This window comes from Acomys russatus, chromosome 19, assembly GCF_903995435.1.
Source record: "Acomys russatus chromosome 19, mAcoRus1.1, whole genome shotgun sequence".
NCBI classification, from domain to species: Eukaryota; Metazoa; Chordata; class Mammalia; order Rodentia; family Muridae; genus Acomys; species Acomys russatus.
In genome coordinates this window covers 51,359,836-51,375,133 of record NC_067155.1, presented here as the reverse complement: position 1 = coordinate 51,375,133, position 15,298 = coordinate 51,359,836, and the positions used below count along the sequence as shown (strand labels likewise).

General features: G+C 53.6%; 1 protein-coding gene across 1 annotated transcript in view; it reads right to left on the bottom strand.

Moving 5' to 3' along the window:
* Ncor2 (nuclear receptor corepressor 2) overlaps nt 1-15,298 on the bottom strand; it is a 125,663-nt gene that overhangs the window by 93,396 nt on the left and 16,969 nt on the right. Inside the window, exons 3-5 of the mRNA XM_051162146.1 lie at nt 11,191-11,318; nt 10,350-10,527; nt 865-1,117 (exon numbers count right to left, since the gene is read on the bottom strand). Coding sequence (XP_051018103.1) covers nt 865-1,117; nt 10,350-10,527; nt 11,191-11,318 — 559 coding nt within the window. The remainder of the gene's footprint in view (nt 1-864; nt 1,118-10,349; nt 10,528-11,190; nt 11,319-15,298) is intronic.

The following is a 15,298-nucleotide window of genomic DNA, read 5'->3' as shown; positions in this document are numbered from 1 at the left end:
CTGAGCTGGGGAGTGGTGGCACATGCCTTTAATTCTTTTTTTTGTTTGTTTGTTTTGTTTGTTTGTTTGAGACAGGGTTTCTCTGTGTAGCCTTGGCCATCCTGGACTCACTTTGTAGACCAGGCTGGCCTCGAACTCACAGCGATCCGCCTACCTCTGCCTCCCAAGTCCCAGCATTTGGGAGGCAAAGGCAGGCAGATCTGTTTGAGTTTGAGGTCAGTTTGGTCTATAGAGCAAGTTCCAGGAAAGCCAGGAGTACACAGAGAAACTATGTCTCAAAACAACAAAAACAAAAACGGGGTAGGGGGGTTGGGGATGGGGGTGCTAACCAACAGCAAGCAGACAATTCACAGGAGAGAACCAACTCCCGCAAATTGTACACTAGAATCTACCTACACACACACACACACAGACATAAAAATAAATTAAGTGTAATTTTTAAAAAACACATTATAAGGTATCATTCAAAAAGCAATTTAAGTAAGAAATTGCTTCAAAACAAAACAAAACTACGAACAACACCAGCTCTAGTCACTTAACCTCGAGCCTCAGTCACCATACGTGCACAGAGCGGTGGCTCTGAGCCAGGCCTGCAGGACTGAAGACCGCAGCCTCACTCTGGGAGTCTGGGCCGCCATCCTGGAAGCCCTCACTGCCCTGCGCCTAGATCCCACTCAACTCCTCTTGCATGGAACAAGACTCCTCTCCGCCCTGGGAAGCTCAAGGTGCATCTCCCAGGGGGCCTCCGTCCCCTACAGACCCTGGATTCTGTTGGGATTCAGATGTGTACACCTCATGTGCCCAGCCCAGAGGCTTCTCAAATCAAGATATAACCCCCCTCCAAATAAAAACAGGAAATGGCACGGCTCTGGGCACCCAGGGTGTGGGGCCAGGCTCCTGGCCTCTCGCTGGAGTCCCCAGCATCCTCGCTACCGACCTGCTTTTTCTTCAGCTTGGAGATCTGCTGCTCCACCATGGTGATCTCGCGATCCACGCGGTCCATGTTCTGGATCAACTCCTCCTTGGACAGTCGAGACGGCGCCAGCTCCAACTCAGGGTCAGTGTGCGGTGGGCTGGGGGGTGACACGGGCTCCAGCTTGCCCGCCAGGCTCCGGTCCTACAGGTAGACAGGAGCAGAGTGTGGTTACCCACGTTAGTTAGCCCGGCACCTGTTTTCAACCATGACTACAGGCCGCAGGATACCAACTTCCCACCCTGAGCATTCCCATGGTCACAGGGCTGTATGTGGATCCTGCCTTCCTGCCAGGTCCAGACCACGCTGCCTGTGGCTGTGTTCTCCGAAGACAAAACCCAGGTGGCTGCCAGGCCACCTGAGCAATGACAGTCCTTACTGCCTCCTTCTGACCATACCGCTCCTATTCCCCCACCCCAGAAGAGAAATAAGACTCCGACAGTGACCCCTGACCTCCAGCCCAGACCCATAAGCCCTCCAGGCACATGACAGCCTACACAAGCAGGCTGCAGACCCTGAACCGGAGCAGCCAGCTTTTCAGAAAACACACCTGTCACAACACACAGGAGCTAACAGTCATCAGGCCTCACTTCTTTCTTCTGTCTTTGCAGAGCAAGAGATAGAACTCTGGGGCCTTACCAGTATAGTGTAAAGTGGGCGCTCTACCACAGACCTAGTGCCTCGGCCATTTTTTAAAACTTCAACCTTTTTTGTTGTTGTTTTTGGTTTTTCGAGACAGGGTTTCTCTGTGTAGCTGTCCTGGACTCACTCTGTAGACCAGGCTGACCTCAAATTCACAGAGATCCACCTGCCTCTGCCTCCACCGCAGCCTCCCAAATGCTGGGATTACAGGCACACACCACCACGCCCGGCTTACCTTCAACTTTTTAAAGATTTATTTGTGAGTGTTTTGCCTGCATGTATGTATGTATCTGGACACGTGCATGCCTGATCCCTTCAGAAGTCAAAAGAGGGAATCAGAACCCCTGGGACTGGGATTAAGCCACCTGTGAGCCATGAGGATGCTGAGAACCAGACCTGGGTCTTCTGCAAGCCATCTCTCCCTTTGTTGCCCATGGTGTACTCCTGCCTCAGCCTCCCATACACAGGGATGTCAGTTCTGTACCACCACACCAGGCTCTTTGTCATTTATGGGTATTTGTCAGCTTCATCAGGGTGCTGCTCTTCCCTGAGGCTGATGGACTGACTGTGTATTTCACACATGGTCCTGCACCTGGCCCCACCATGGTTTCCTGTTCTCTAGCTAGGGTCAGGGACCACCCAGGCTGTACTGGGATGCCCAGGGAACAAAGAGGTTAGGAAAACAACCCAGTTCTCTTCTAGACAGCCCTGGGCTCTGATCCCAGCCCCGCCCTACAACACTCAGTTCAGTGACCACAGATCATACACGGACGTGTTGTCTGCCTCAGTGCCCCTATCTATACAATGGAGGAAATGAACAAGACAGGAGTCCTTTCACCTCCTCTGTGAGCCTAGGTACACCCAACCCTGGTCCCCAGCTAGGTCAGCCCCACCCTAGTCTCCTCTGGGCCAAGACAGCAGCTGCTGGCAGACAGGGCCAGGCAAAGGCAGTGGCTGCTCCCCACCCCCACACAGCTGCGCTCTAAGGACACAGGATGCTTTTATTCCCTGGAACAACTGCAGCCTGGGCAACCAGGTGCCCCACCTACCCCACCCCCACCACTCTCGCAACTAGAAGAGCCTACAAATTCTATTTGTCCTCCTTCCCTGCCCCGGGCCCCTCTGAACCCAGCGCTTTGCCCCTGGCCTCATACCGCCATCTAAAATACGAGGATGGCAGAACATGGCACACTGGGGGAGGGGTGCTTCAGGCTCTCTTCCCAATGCAATCCTTCAGGAAATTCCCAATATCCATCTTGAAATAGAAGGTGGCTGCGAGTATGGTCCCCTGAGCCCAGTGGTCCTATCATCACCAAGACCAGGAGAGAAATAGAATAAGCGTGGGCTATGAGGCCAGGCATCGTGAAACCATGGATCGAACCTCCCACAGCCAAGGATGAGCTCCAAAGCCGAGCCACCTACAGGAGGCTCCGTCCCCAAGACTGGGGCAGCACACTTAGAAGACGCACCTGGCAACACCAGCCACACCATGTGGCTGAGCCTGGCTTCCTGGACCAGTCGAATCAGGTTGTCTTTCACGGTGGCCCATCCTCACACCCAGACATGAAATGACTGGACCCACACATACCCCCACAGCGTACAAACACACAGCAGGTCCCCATGCTCCCACATAATGGGAACAAAGGCCATGGGCTGTGAAACAGGATCACAGAAACATCCAGAAGGGGAGAATCCACCCACCAAGGCAGACTGCAGGGCTGGAAGAAGCCATGCGAACGACCCCTCTCCCAGATGGAGGGACTCTCTCCAGGGGGATGACGGGTGGGTCAATATCCTCACTCCTGACTGTCCTGCTACTGGCTTCACAGATGGTGAGCCAATGGCTGGAGAGCTGGGGCCGGCATGCCAAGATACTCTAAGTGACAGGTCACTTTGCTTGCGGGTGACCCACTCTCCTGTTGAGTCCTAAGCCTGAGGTGACAGAAGCCCCAAGCCCAACAAGAAACTGGGCAGCAATTTAATTCTCTTCCCAGACTCTCTTCCTCAGTCAGATTCTCACCAGTCAGCCTTCCCCCAGTCCACCAGTCTGTCTCTCTTCAACCCACCAGGCAGTCTGACTCGCTCCTGCCAGCCAATCAGCCATTCTCTGCTGACCCAGTGGCTCTCTGCAGCCCCATGCCTGGGCAGAAAGCTTCAAGGCAGCAGCAAGAAATGTTCTGTATCTGACTTAAAGACCTGCCACAAAAGGCCTGGGATGGGCCCCAAGGCTGATCTCTTCCCGTTCCAGCAGAGGCTTGTGGCCAACCCAGCCACAGAGGCAGGCTCCAGGCTAGGGGAGCAGGAGAGGTTGGGGGGGGGGGGGGGGCGGCAGCTTGCTCAGAGTCACAAATGCTGTCTCTCAAGCGATTCCAGATACTACATCAGCTCAGAGGCTGTGCTTAAGCTGGTGTCCCAGGCCCCAACCACCCAAGAACCTCTCAGAGACGGCCCTACTGCAACACCCTCCAGTTCCCAGAAACAAAGCTCAATAACCTCCCAAGGCACTGGGAAGCCCAGGCAGGAGGGCACTGCCAACCCTTAGGGGGCCAGAAACTCCCCCAAAGCCCTGCTCCTGCCTCCAGCTGGATTCCTTACAAACCATGTTTGCTCAAAGCCGTGTATATTCCATCCACACCCACCCAGTTCCCCCTGAAGCCTGGCTCCAGCCCAGCCGGGGCCCAGGCAGGGGAGAGGAAAACAGATGGTAGGAAGGCGAGAGGCAGAGACACTGAGAGACAGACAGACAGACAGACAGACAGAGTCAGGGGCGCACAATCAAGCAGAGACACGAGACAGAGACCCTAAAGGGGTGTGTGGCTGGCTAGTTTTATGTCAATGTGATGCAAATTATAGTCATCTGAGGAAGGAAACTTGACTGAGGAAATGTCTCCCTAAGATCTGGCTGTAGGCAAGCCTGTGGAACATTTTCTTAATTTGTGACAGGGGAGGGCCCAGCCCTGGGCTGGTGGTCCTGGGTTCTATAAGAAAGCAGGCTGAGAAAGCCATTGATGAGCGCGCCAGTAAGCAGCGCCCTTCCATGGCCTCCAGCGTCTTGTCCTGTTTGTTTCTGTCCTGCCCTTCTTTGAGGATGAACAGTGATGTGGACCGCATCTGCCAAATAAACCCTTTCCTCTCCAAGTTACTTTAGCAAAAGTAACCCCGAACTAAGACAGAAATTGGTACAAGAATAGTTGGGTATTGCTGTGACAGACCTGACCATGTTGTTTTGGGGAGGATTTTGGAACTTGAGCAAGAAAAGCCAATGAGTGTTTAAAGGGTAGTGAGCTATTCTGTGGGACTGTGAAAGAAAACAGTGTTGAGGGAAATGCAGATGACGGAGGTGTGGCTTGTAGAGTTCCAGAGGGAATTGTGAGAGTTTCCTCAATACTATGGGACCCTTGCATATTTGCTATTTTGGATTAAGACTGCAGTTCTAAGCCAGGCGTGGTGGCACACGCCTTGAATCCCAGCACTTGGGAGGCTGAGGCAAGTGGATCGCTTTGAGTTCAAGACCAGCCTGGTCTACAAAGCGAGTCCAGGACAGCCAAGGCTACACAGAGAAACCCTGTCTCGAAAAACAAAAACACAAAACAAAACAAAACAACAACAACAAAAAACCCCCCCAAAACAAGACTGTGGTTCCACCAGTCAACTGGAACCTCAGAGTCAGCCATGGTTTAGCAGGAGACCAGCACCACTGAAGTGACACCTTTGCTTTATTGGGACAAATGATGCTGGTTGGCTGGAGCTGAGAGACTAGTGGTGATTAAGAGACCAGAATCATTGAGGTGAAATCTTCTGGGAAGTGTTTCCTCAGACCCAGCCCACAGAAGCTGTGTTCCAGAGGCAGTCAACACCTGCCCCTTGCACTGGCAGCCAAACTTGATAATCTAAGAGTCACCCAGGTGGGCTGGGCAGTGGTGGCACACACCTTTAATCCCAGCACTTGGGAGGCAGAAGCAGGCAGCCAGCCTGGTGTACAGAGTGAGTTCCAGGACAGACAGAATTACACAGAAAACAAACAAACCAGCCTGGTGTACAGAGTGAGTTCCAGGACAGACAGAGCTACACAGAAAACAAACAAACAAACAAACAAACAAAACCAAAAAAACAGAGTTACCCAGTTGGTACTGGTTTTAAAGACACGAAGGCAGGAAGCTGAGGTTAGGCACCGTGAGAGGTCAGGAGAGGCCACTGGTGAAGGTGCAGCCTCAGTGGCAGTTGAAGGCCAGGATTAAAGGGGACATAGAGAGAAGTTGAGGCATGGTACCATGAAGAGAACCCAGGAGAGGTAATTGGCCAAAGTGCAGCCCGATTGCAGCAAAAGACACCAGCGTTTTGGAGATGCCAGTACCATGGGCTGATCACCAAAGACAGCAGCAGCTGTGGAGTGGAGGCTGGCAGAGCCTCGAAGACAAGCCCTTTGGAGGAGCCCAGAAGACCCCGAATGGATCCCAAATGCTGAACATTGTGTTGTTTACACAGTTGGAGTTTGATTCTACTTTGATCTGACTGTGACTGTGCCGTGGTTCTTCCCTCTTAGAGTAAGAAAGTGTTCAACTCATTCTTTATTTTTACAGAAGCCCACAATTGAGAGACTTCAAACTTTAAAACAAAACAAACAAAAAAACACACCCAGATTAGAAAGTTTTACAGAGACTTTGAATTTTAAAAAGAGACTGCATATTTTTTAAAGGATTTATTTATTTATTATTATGTATACAGTGCTCTGCCTGCATATACACCTGCAGGCCAGCAGAGAGCACCAGATCTCATTATAGATGTTTGTGAGCCACCATGTGGTTGCTGGGAATTGAACTCAGGACCTTTGGAAGAGTAGTCAGTGCTCTTAACCTCTAAGCCATCTCTCCAGCCCGAGAGTGCATATTTTTAAGAAGACAAGTTTGAGTGCTTGAATTTGTAAGGCTGTGGGGCCTTCTGAGTTTATGGAGTGTTTTATATTGTATTGTTATATCTGTATTAATGTCTGATCTTGGGGATGAACGAGAAACAAAAGGCTCAACAGTGATGTGTTTATGTCAAGTTGACAAGGGGTCAGATGTACTGGTTGGTTTTCTATCAAATTAAAGCAAGCTATAGGGGGCTAGAGAGATGGCTCAGTGGTTAAGAGCACTGCTTGTTCTTCCAAAGGACCTGGGTTCAATTCCCAGCACCCACATGGCAGCTTACAACTGTCTGTAACTCCAAGATCTGACACCCCTACACCAATGTACATAAGTTAAAATTAATAAAATATTAAAAAAATAAAATAAAATAAAGCAAGCTATAGTTATCTGAGAGGAGGGTCCCTCAATTGAGAAAATGCCTCCATAAGATTGAGATGAAGGCAAGCTTGTATGTAGAGCATTTTGTTAATCAGTGATTGATTGCGGGGGGGGGGGGGGGGGGGGGGGGGGGGGGGGGGGGGGGGGCGCAACCCATTGTGGATGGTGCCAACCCTGGGCTGGTGGCCCTCTGTTCTCTAGGAAACAGGGTGAGCAAGCCAGTAAGCAGCGCCCCTCCATGGCCTCTGCATCAGCTCCTGCTTCCAGGTTCCTGCCCTGAGTTTTCCTGTGCTGACTTCCTTCAGTGATGAACAGTGGTGTGGACTTGAATACCAAATAACCCTTTCCTCCCCAAGTAGCTTTTGGTTATGGTGTTCCATCACAGCAATGGTAATGCCTAACACTAAGACAGGGTAACAGGAGCATCTGAGCTACAAGTGGCCTCACTGCGTGACTATGAGGACAAAACCCTCAGAAGAGCCACAGGCTAGGCCTGGGACACTCTGGCAAGCAGCTAGTGACAGCAGAGGCTGACAGGTACTCACAGAGACACAAAACCCAGAGCTGGTCCTAAGACACCCATCTGCTCCCCACTGATGAGAAGCCAGTCATGGTCCTTCCTGCCTTCTGCAAAGCAGGGAGAGCTGGCTCCGGGAGAACGGGGGTTCTAGGATGGTGAAGAGACTCCCCAGGAGTTGCCTGCCCAAATCCCATCCCCCACTTCTAGCTAAGCTCCAGACATGGATGTCCTAGGTTGGCCCCACAGGGCTGGGAAAACTTTGGCATGTGACAGTTTATGTAGTTGCTCACTTGGTGTTAGCCTGTCATCCTTGTAGCCTTCCTGGGCTTGCTTCCTCTTTGCTGGCCACCCCATAAAGCCCCTACCTACCCTGGAGCTACGTGACTCACCCACTTTGGGGTACACAGCAAGGAGGAAGATCCCCCACCCTACTGTCCTGAGTGGCCACTCCCCCTCTCAAGCCTGGTCCCTAGACACCCCACACAGTGATCAGATGTTACTCCCAGCTTCCTGTCCCCACTGAAAGGCCACTCCTTGGCCACTGGAGGCACAGCAGGCACCTAGGCTGAACACACATAGGGACAGCTGTCACCAGCCAGCCAGGAAATGGCCATGCTGGTGGCACTAGTCACAGGACCCAAGACTTCTGGGGGAGGGGGGAGCAAGAAGGGATATATGGACAGTACAAGTGGACGGGTAGACGAGGACAGACAAGTAGATGGGACAGCTGTTGGCAGGTATACAGCAACAGAGCACAGAGGCTGGATGGTGACTGGACTGGGCAGATGGCAGGGTGGGGGTGGGGACAAAGGAACAGAGGCAACTGGAGCTGGAAGAAGATCCAGCAGAGGGGTGACAGAAGGGGGAAGGAAGAAGAGGGGCAAGCAAGGGACAAAAGGTCTGGTAGGGATGGAAGGAGTAACATTTGGGCAAGAAGAAGCGGCAGGAGAACAGAAGTTGGAGTAAGCAGGTCACCCAACAGGACAGCAGAGCTGGAGCAGAGTCCTGTGTCCACACCTGTCACAAGTCCAGACCCAGCATGGTCAGCAGAGTCCCCTGCCAAAAAGACTTCACAACATTCCATCAGGGGCTACCCATGCAGCAAGCCTCTGAAGGAAATAGAGGGTAGCCAGACACACAACAGCCCTGTCAGGGCCTAGGGGTGGGGCCAGGTCAGGTTTAAGAAGCCACAAAGAGGGGCAGGAGGCTGGTACGGAGAGAGGAAATCAGGGCTCGGTCACACCAGACCTGATGGCCACTTTAAAAAGAGACAGATCTTTCTGCCTGTGCCCACATGACCCAGTGGTGAAGGGGGAGGGGGGAGGGGAAGGTTGAGAAGGCCACTGCCACAGTACAGGTGAGACATAGTTGCCCAGGACAACTGAGTCCGACAGAGGCCAGATGCTGGCTAGACCTGGTGTCTACATGGAAGGATATGGGTGCTGGTGAATGGGCTGAGTGGGTAGAAGAGAAAGGAGGGGGAAGGGCCCTGGAGCAGGAAGGGAGAGGGGGAGAGGAGGGGGGGAGGAGGGGAGGGGAGGGGAGAAGGAGGGGAGGGGGGGCTGCCTGAGGTTGGCAAGCGTCAGTCTATCAGCCTGTAATTGACCTCCATTTCCCAGGGATAGTCTTGGGTGGGGAATAAGGACTGCCTCAATGTCAGGGATGTCCTAGCATCTGACTTAGGTCACCCTGACAGGGGCCACAGGAGCTGAGCAGAACACACTGGGAATGGGCTGGACTCCTGTTCTATCACACGAAGAACATTCCAGAGCTGTGCCAGTGCCTTACTCTCCTACAGAGGCTGGAGTTTGATCCTGTCACCTGGTCCAGCCGTAAGGTGTGTGTGCAAGGCTCACAAGCCAAACCCTGTACCCAGATAGCCTGGGTCACTCAGGGTCGGTCTGCTATTGACTAACAAGGAGCAAGCTGGGCTCAGGGAGGCCCGAACCCAGGGCAGCACAGCAATAGAGTGAAGGCAAGAGAACAGACAGAAGGCTTAGGTCAAGCCTGGCCCGGAGTCACAGGCCTGCCATGGGAGCTATATGCAAGGCCTAGGTAAGGTTGTGATTTCAAGGCCAGCCTGGGCTAGAGTGAGTTCAGGCCAGCCTGATCAGTTTAGTAGGATCTTAGTAGTAGAGTGCTAGCCTAGGATGGACAAGGCCCACGTAGACCCCTAGCACACCAAAGTGGGTGAGCACATAGGATGGAGCTAAGAGCTGGGTAAGCACTGCCTCCTGGCGTGGAGAGAGCCTCCACGGAGACAGGGCTCAGCCTGGCACTGCCCTGGGGCTCCACAGGCACACATGTCTGCAGATGTAGACCTGTCCAGCCGACCTGGCACCCAAGGAGCCAGTCAGGTAGCAGCAGGGCTGTCTGTCAGTCTGCCTGAGGCCCTCAACTCAGGCAGGCCCTGGCATGCCAAGCGCCATCCCACTCCTCCTGTCTCGTCTGAAAAGACTCCACAATCCCCTTCTCCAAGGCTCAAACACAAGGCAGTCCTGGCTGTCCAGTCGGCTGCATGAAAGCTGAGGTGTCCCAAGCCATTGCGCCACACGCTCTGTCAACTACGCAGCCCAGCCCCGATGGGGCACACAGAATGTGCTAATCATGTGGACACAGGGCGGACCTCATGCCAGTCACTCACCAACTCTCAAGACTCTGCAGGACCCTCATGCCCCCACTTCCAGGCCATCTAGTCAGTGATAACAGCGACACACCGGGTCCTGCCACAGGGTCTGTACATACTCCTGTTGGCTAGAGATGCCATCACCCACGCTTACTTTCCTTACCTGGCTGCAGACCCAGTGTTTGGTCCCACCCTCACACCCACTCCAGAGCTGCCCTCCCTCATTCCGCCCAGCCTTCCCCAGCCCCTTCCCTGCCCACAGCAGCAGTGGCAACAGAACCCATCGGCCTGGCTATGGTGTACCTTGGTAAGGTCTTCAGACCCACTGGGCTGCCCAGTGGCCAGCAGGGGTGAAGGGCGCAGCAGGGTATCGGGTAGTAGCTCCAAACGCGGGCGCTTGCTCTCCGTGAATTCTATGTCAGGCTTGCCCAGCTCAGGCAAGAAGGTGCGGGACTCAGGGCGCAGGTGGAGCTCCTGAGATCTGTGGGAGGCCAGGAACACACATCACACAAGAGAGAAAGGCTCAGGACCAAGACTCTAGGTGTCCACCTAGCCAGGTTCTCGTGAGAAGCCATGTTAGAAGGTCCCTCTGCCTTCCCTCACAGGAGGGGACATGATTCTGACTCATGAGGCTTATGACTGTCTAGCCTGAACAACTCAATGCAGCACAAAGACCCCACAGACCCTTCTAAGGTGATGAGGAACGCAAAACCTAAGACCCACCCCACTGCTACAGATGAAACAGACAAACCCCTGGGGACTCCAAGGCACAGGCCTGAGAAGCACTACAAGAATTATGCAAAGAACAGCACACTCGACACTATTCCTTCTCACCTTCCCTGGGCAGACATCACTAGCTGATCACAGCATTCTTGCTGTTAAACCTAGTCTAGCCAGCAGGAGAGCTATGAGCCTTCTGCCTCTTGACCACTCTCCCTTACCCTGAGTAGATGGGCATAGTTGCCTCCTCTACCTGCCAAGTCCACGGTCCCTGCTCCTGGGAGACCACAACCCTGCCACGGCCCTGAGATGCCACCAGGAGGAAGGGCTGACATCTGAACCCCTACAGCTTTACCCATAAAAACTCTCGGTATCTCCCTGAGAGACATTACAGCCTAGACAAGGAGGCACAGCTTCTCCTCACCTTTCACTGCCAGGCTGGAACTCAGACAGCAGCGAGGGCCGCCTCCTTTGTGGCTGGATGATGGAGCCGGGCGACAGGTGTGAGGCATAGTCACGAGGATGGTGTTGGTACTCAAGCAGCCCCACGTCCTGCAGGAGAAAGGGAATAGTGAGCAAGTGCAGGAGCAGCGGCAGCTTCCTTGCCACCCAGCAGCAAGAGGCCCCCATGAACTCGCAGCGACAACTGCCACAGCAATGCTCCCACCATGCACTGAGCCCTGTCCAACCACAAGGTACTGCTGGGGTACCCCTTAATTAGAGGAGCGTCCATAACCCACAATGCTGGACGCCACATCTCCATACAAGGCCTCACTGGGACCTGTAGTGTTCCTGGATAGCCCTACTCTGCAGCTCGTGCACCTGAGCCTGGAGGAGGGGGGCTAAGTCCCTCTAAGGCTACGGGTTGGTCAGATTACAAATCCCACTTCTATCCCTACCCACACCATCCAGCTGCAGGTTTAAAGAAAGGACCACACAGAGAAGAGTGGGTCACTTATCCCAGGCCTGCCTACTGACACAGGGCTAGGAACTGCCCTGGCAGGGGACTGGTGAGCACGGAGTGGCCCTAAGAGCAGAAACGCACCAGCCTTAGGGGGAGACCCAGACATCCTTGTGACAGGTCTCCCTGTGGGAGCCAGGCTCAGACACTAAGGGGAGGGAAGGATTGCATAGCCAGTGCAGATAGGGTAGAATGATGGCCCGGTAAGCCCAGATCTCAGGCAAGCAGCTGCTCAGGAGCCCCACCTACCATGAGAAAGAATATCTAGCGTACACAGTATGGGGCCGGGGAGAGGCAGACTACACCCTCCCCCCTTGGAGCAGTGACATGATTTCAATGGTGTGACCGCACCCGGACCGTCATGGTCCATGGAGGAGGCCTCAACCATGGCCTACCCTCGCAGCAAAAGTACTGGAGAGTCAACACAGTTGACAAATTCCCCCAACCTTGAGGTCTCAACCCAGTGCCAGGCTCCCTCGCTGTTCACTAGCATCTTCCGTCTTAACCTGGATCTCACAATCCCTACATAAAGCCTTCACACATTCTTCACAAGGGCCAAGATCATCTTATCACTGTGGGAAAATGAAGAAAGGGGGGAGGGCAGACAGCGAGTATGCACACCATCTCTAATAAGAAAAACAAGACGTGCTTCCGCCTTGTACCAGGCCAATCTGTTCTATCTGCCCAGACACTTGGTTACACTGCCCGGTGATCGATTAGTGATGCCTGACTCAGGCATGGTTACAGACAGTATAGACATAGCTAACCTAGTTTTCCTTTGGCATATTTTCTTCTCTTTTCTTGGTCCTTTTTGTTTGTTTTAGATTTTATTTTAATTATGTGTCTGTGTGCATATGCCCTTGAGTGCAGTGTCCACAAAAGCCAAAGATAACACTGGCTCTCCTGGAGCTGGACTTCAAAGCAGCTGTGAACTGCTGGATGTGGGTCCTGAAACCAAGTCGGATCCTGTGAAAGAGCAGGATAGGCTCTTAACTGCTGAGCTGGGGCATCTCTCCAGCCCCTGGCTTTATGCCTTTTTTTTTTTTTTTTTTTTTTAAGGATTTACTTATTTATTAAGTACACAGTGTTTTGCTTGCATGTACGCCTGCACACCAGAACTCATTATAGATGGTTGTGAGCCACCATGTGGTTTCTGGGAATCGAACTCAGAACCTTTGGAAGAGCAGGCAGTGCTTTTAACCTCTGAGGCACCTCTCCAGCCCAGCCTTGTGTCTTAAAGCAGTTCTTACTGCAAAGAATCAATGGCACCAGTCAGGTGAGCTGAGGACATGGAAGCAGCTCGGATCCTGCCCCCGTCGGGTGGGCAACTGGAAAACTTCAGAGAGCAAACTTCAAGGGAAGGATCTGGCAGGAAAGACTCATGCAAAAGACCCGGAAGGACAATCCTACAGGACAGGACCCAAGGAAGGACAAGGCTGCAAGGACGACAAGGATTTCAAGGGGAAGGATCCTATACTCAGGTCACTACAGCCATGCCCTCTGCACAAGCTCAGTAATGTGATCCCCCCAAGGCAGCCGGCCACACAGGACGAGATCATGGGTGGTCCGAACATCAGGAGACTGATGGGCCGAGAGAGCTAAAACAGTTCCTCCAGGTCACACGGCAAGGGCAAGATGGGTTCTGCAGGGTGAGACTTGGCTGCCACTCTGTGGGGAAATGGGACAGCCACAGATCACAGGCTCCAAGCCTACCCTACAGATGATTACGGCAGGCCTGACTCAGGAGTGGAGGCCCACCCCATGCCCCGTATATTTCCACAGCAAACAGACCAAGTGGGGAGCCAAGAAGCACAGTCCAGAACAAGCCTAGGAAGTAGAGAACCCCTTAAGATCATATAGAAGGAGAGTTCAGAGCGACTCTGTGAACCCCAGGTTCGTAGGTCACTCGGGGCACTGGGCTCACATTCCATCAGAGCGTCACCCCGGGACTTCCGCTCAGCCTGGAGTACTGCTCAGCCTGGAGTACTGCGTATCCAGACACCATGCACCTGGCCGGTGCTCCTGTCGGGTCCCAACTCCACTGTCAACGCCTGGCTCTCCACTTAAATGTGGCTCCCCCTAGCTCGCTGTTCCCCAAGAGAATGTCAGCTCCCCAACATGAGAGGGCTTCTCCACCTTCACAGCTCCGTTCCGAGGCTCTGAACCAGCATTTGTTGAACAAATGAATGAATGAGTTAATGAGCGGATGAGTGAGCAGATACATTAATGACTGAGAGAGTGAAAGCTGAATGAACGGATAGATGGGTGAAGACCCTGAGGCGGTGCTGTGGCATGTGCAGGTGCTACCAGGCCCCTCAATGCGCCCACATACCCAGGACATCAGCCCCAGCCAGCATCCGGTCCCACTATACAAGGGCAGGCTGAGCCCTGTGTGGGAGAACAGAGCTTGTGACCAACTGGACGACAGCCCACAGGTCTATCCCATAGCCAAGAGTCAGCCAGATAGGCCCAAGGCCAAGGCTGGGGACAGCTAACTTTGTCAGGCGTCCCTGGCACACACCTTGCCAGGCACTGACCTGCGGGTATGTGGCTCTTGTACCCCACTGCCAACAACATGGAAGCTGGGGGGGGGGGGAGAACTACAGGATCTGGACAGCAAAGCACATGACCCCTGGGTGACAGAAGGAGACTAACAGTCTGATGCTAGAGGCAGGGGGATCCCTACTGTTGCATCGCACAGAGGTAACAGCTCATGACCCAAGCATGAGGTCACCTCAGTAGAACCCCAGCCATTTTATAAACACCTCACTTGACTGAGCGGGAAGAGCCTCTTGGGAAGACAGCCTGCTAAACTGTAAGTGACCTGGGACCCAAACAGCATGTTCCCCAGGCCCAGGACACCTCAGACTGAACTGGTCACTGCACCAGGGACGGGATACAGGCCTCGCTATGCCTCCATTTCTCCTCTTCTTGCCCTCTTTCCCAAGACAGTAGTGTTAAGGGAGAGCATAGCCTTTTTCCTGGATGTGCTCTTCCCACCCCTGGGCCACAGGAAAGGGATGGGGTAGAGTGAGGGTGGGGGTTGTGGAAGGGGTTAACGTGAGGAAGGGCCTTGGGGAAGGCTAGGGAAATAAGTGAGGGTGAGGAGGCTGAGAGAAAGGGGTGCAGAAGGGACGGGGCTAGTGGAAAGGTCTGAGGGAGAGAGAGAGAGAAAGGCTGTGGGGACAAGGTCACAGGAAAGACCACGGGGCTCCTGATCACAGACCCTGGCCTTCACCAAGCCATCACAGAAAAGCGGCGAGGCCTGGATATCCACCAGGAGAGATACCCACCGTGGGTGGACCCCAGGGATCGGCAGAGGCCTGCTTAGTGGCCCAGCAAGGGCTGGAGGCCAAAGAGCAAGCAGGTCCCCCTGGAAAGGAGCACGCGGGTCCCATCAGGGAACAGACATGCTCCAAATGTAGCTATCCCATCAGGCCACATGCACCCCAGACGGCTTAGTAAAGTAACCACTGGGTCTGGTCCAGAGGTACCCTGCGTCACCAATGGCCCCGCAGGAGAGTGGGAGGTGCCTAGGGTCAGCCAGTAACCCTAACCGCTTCCAAGAGGA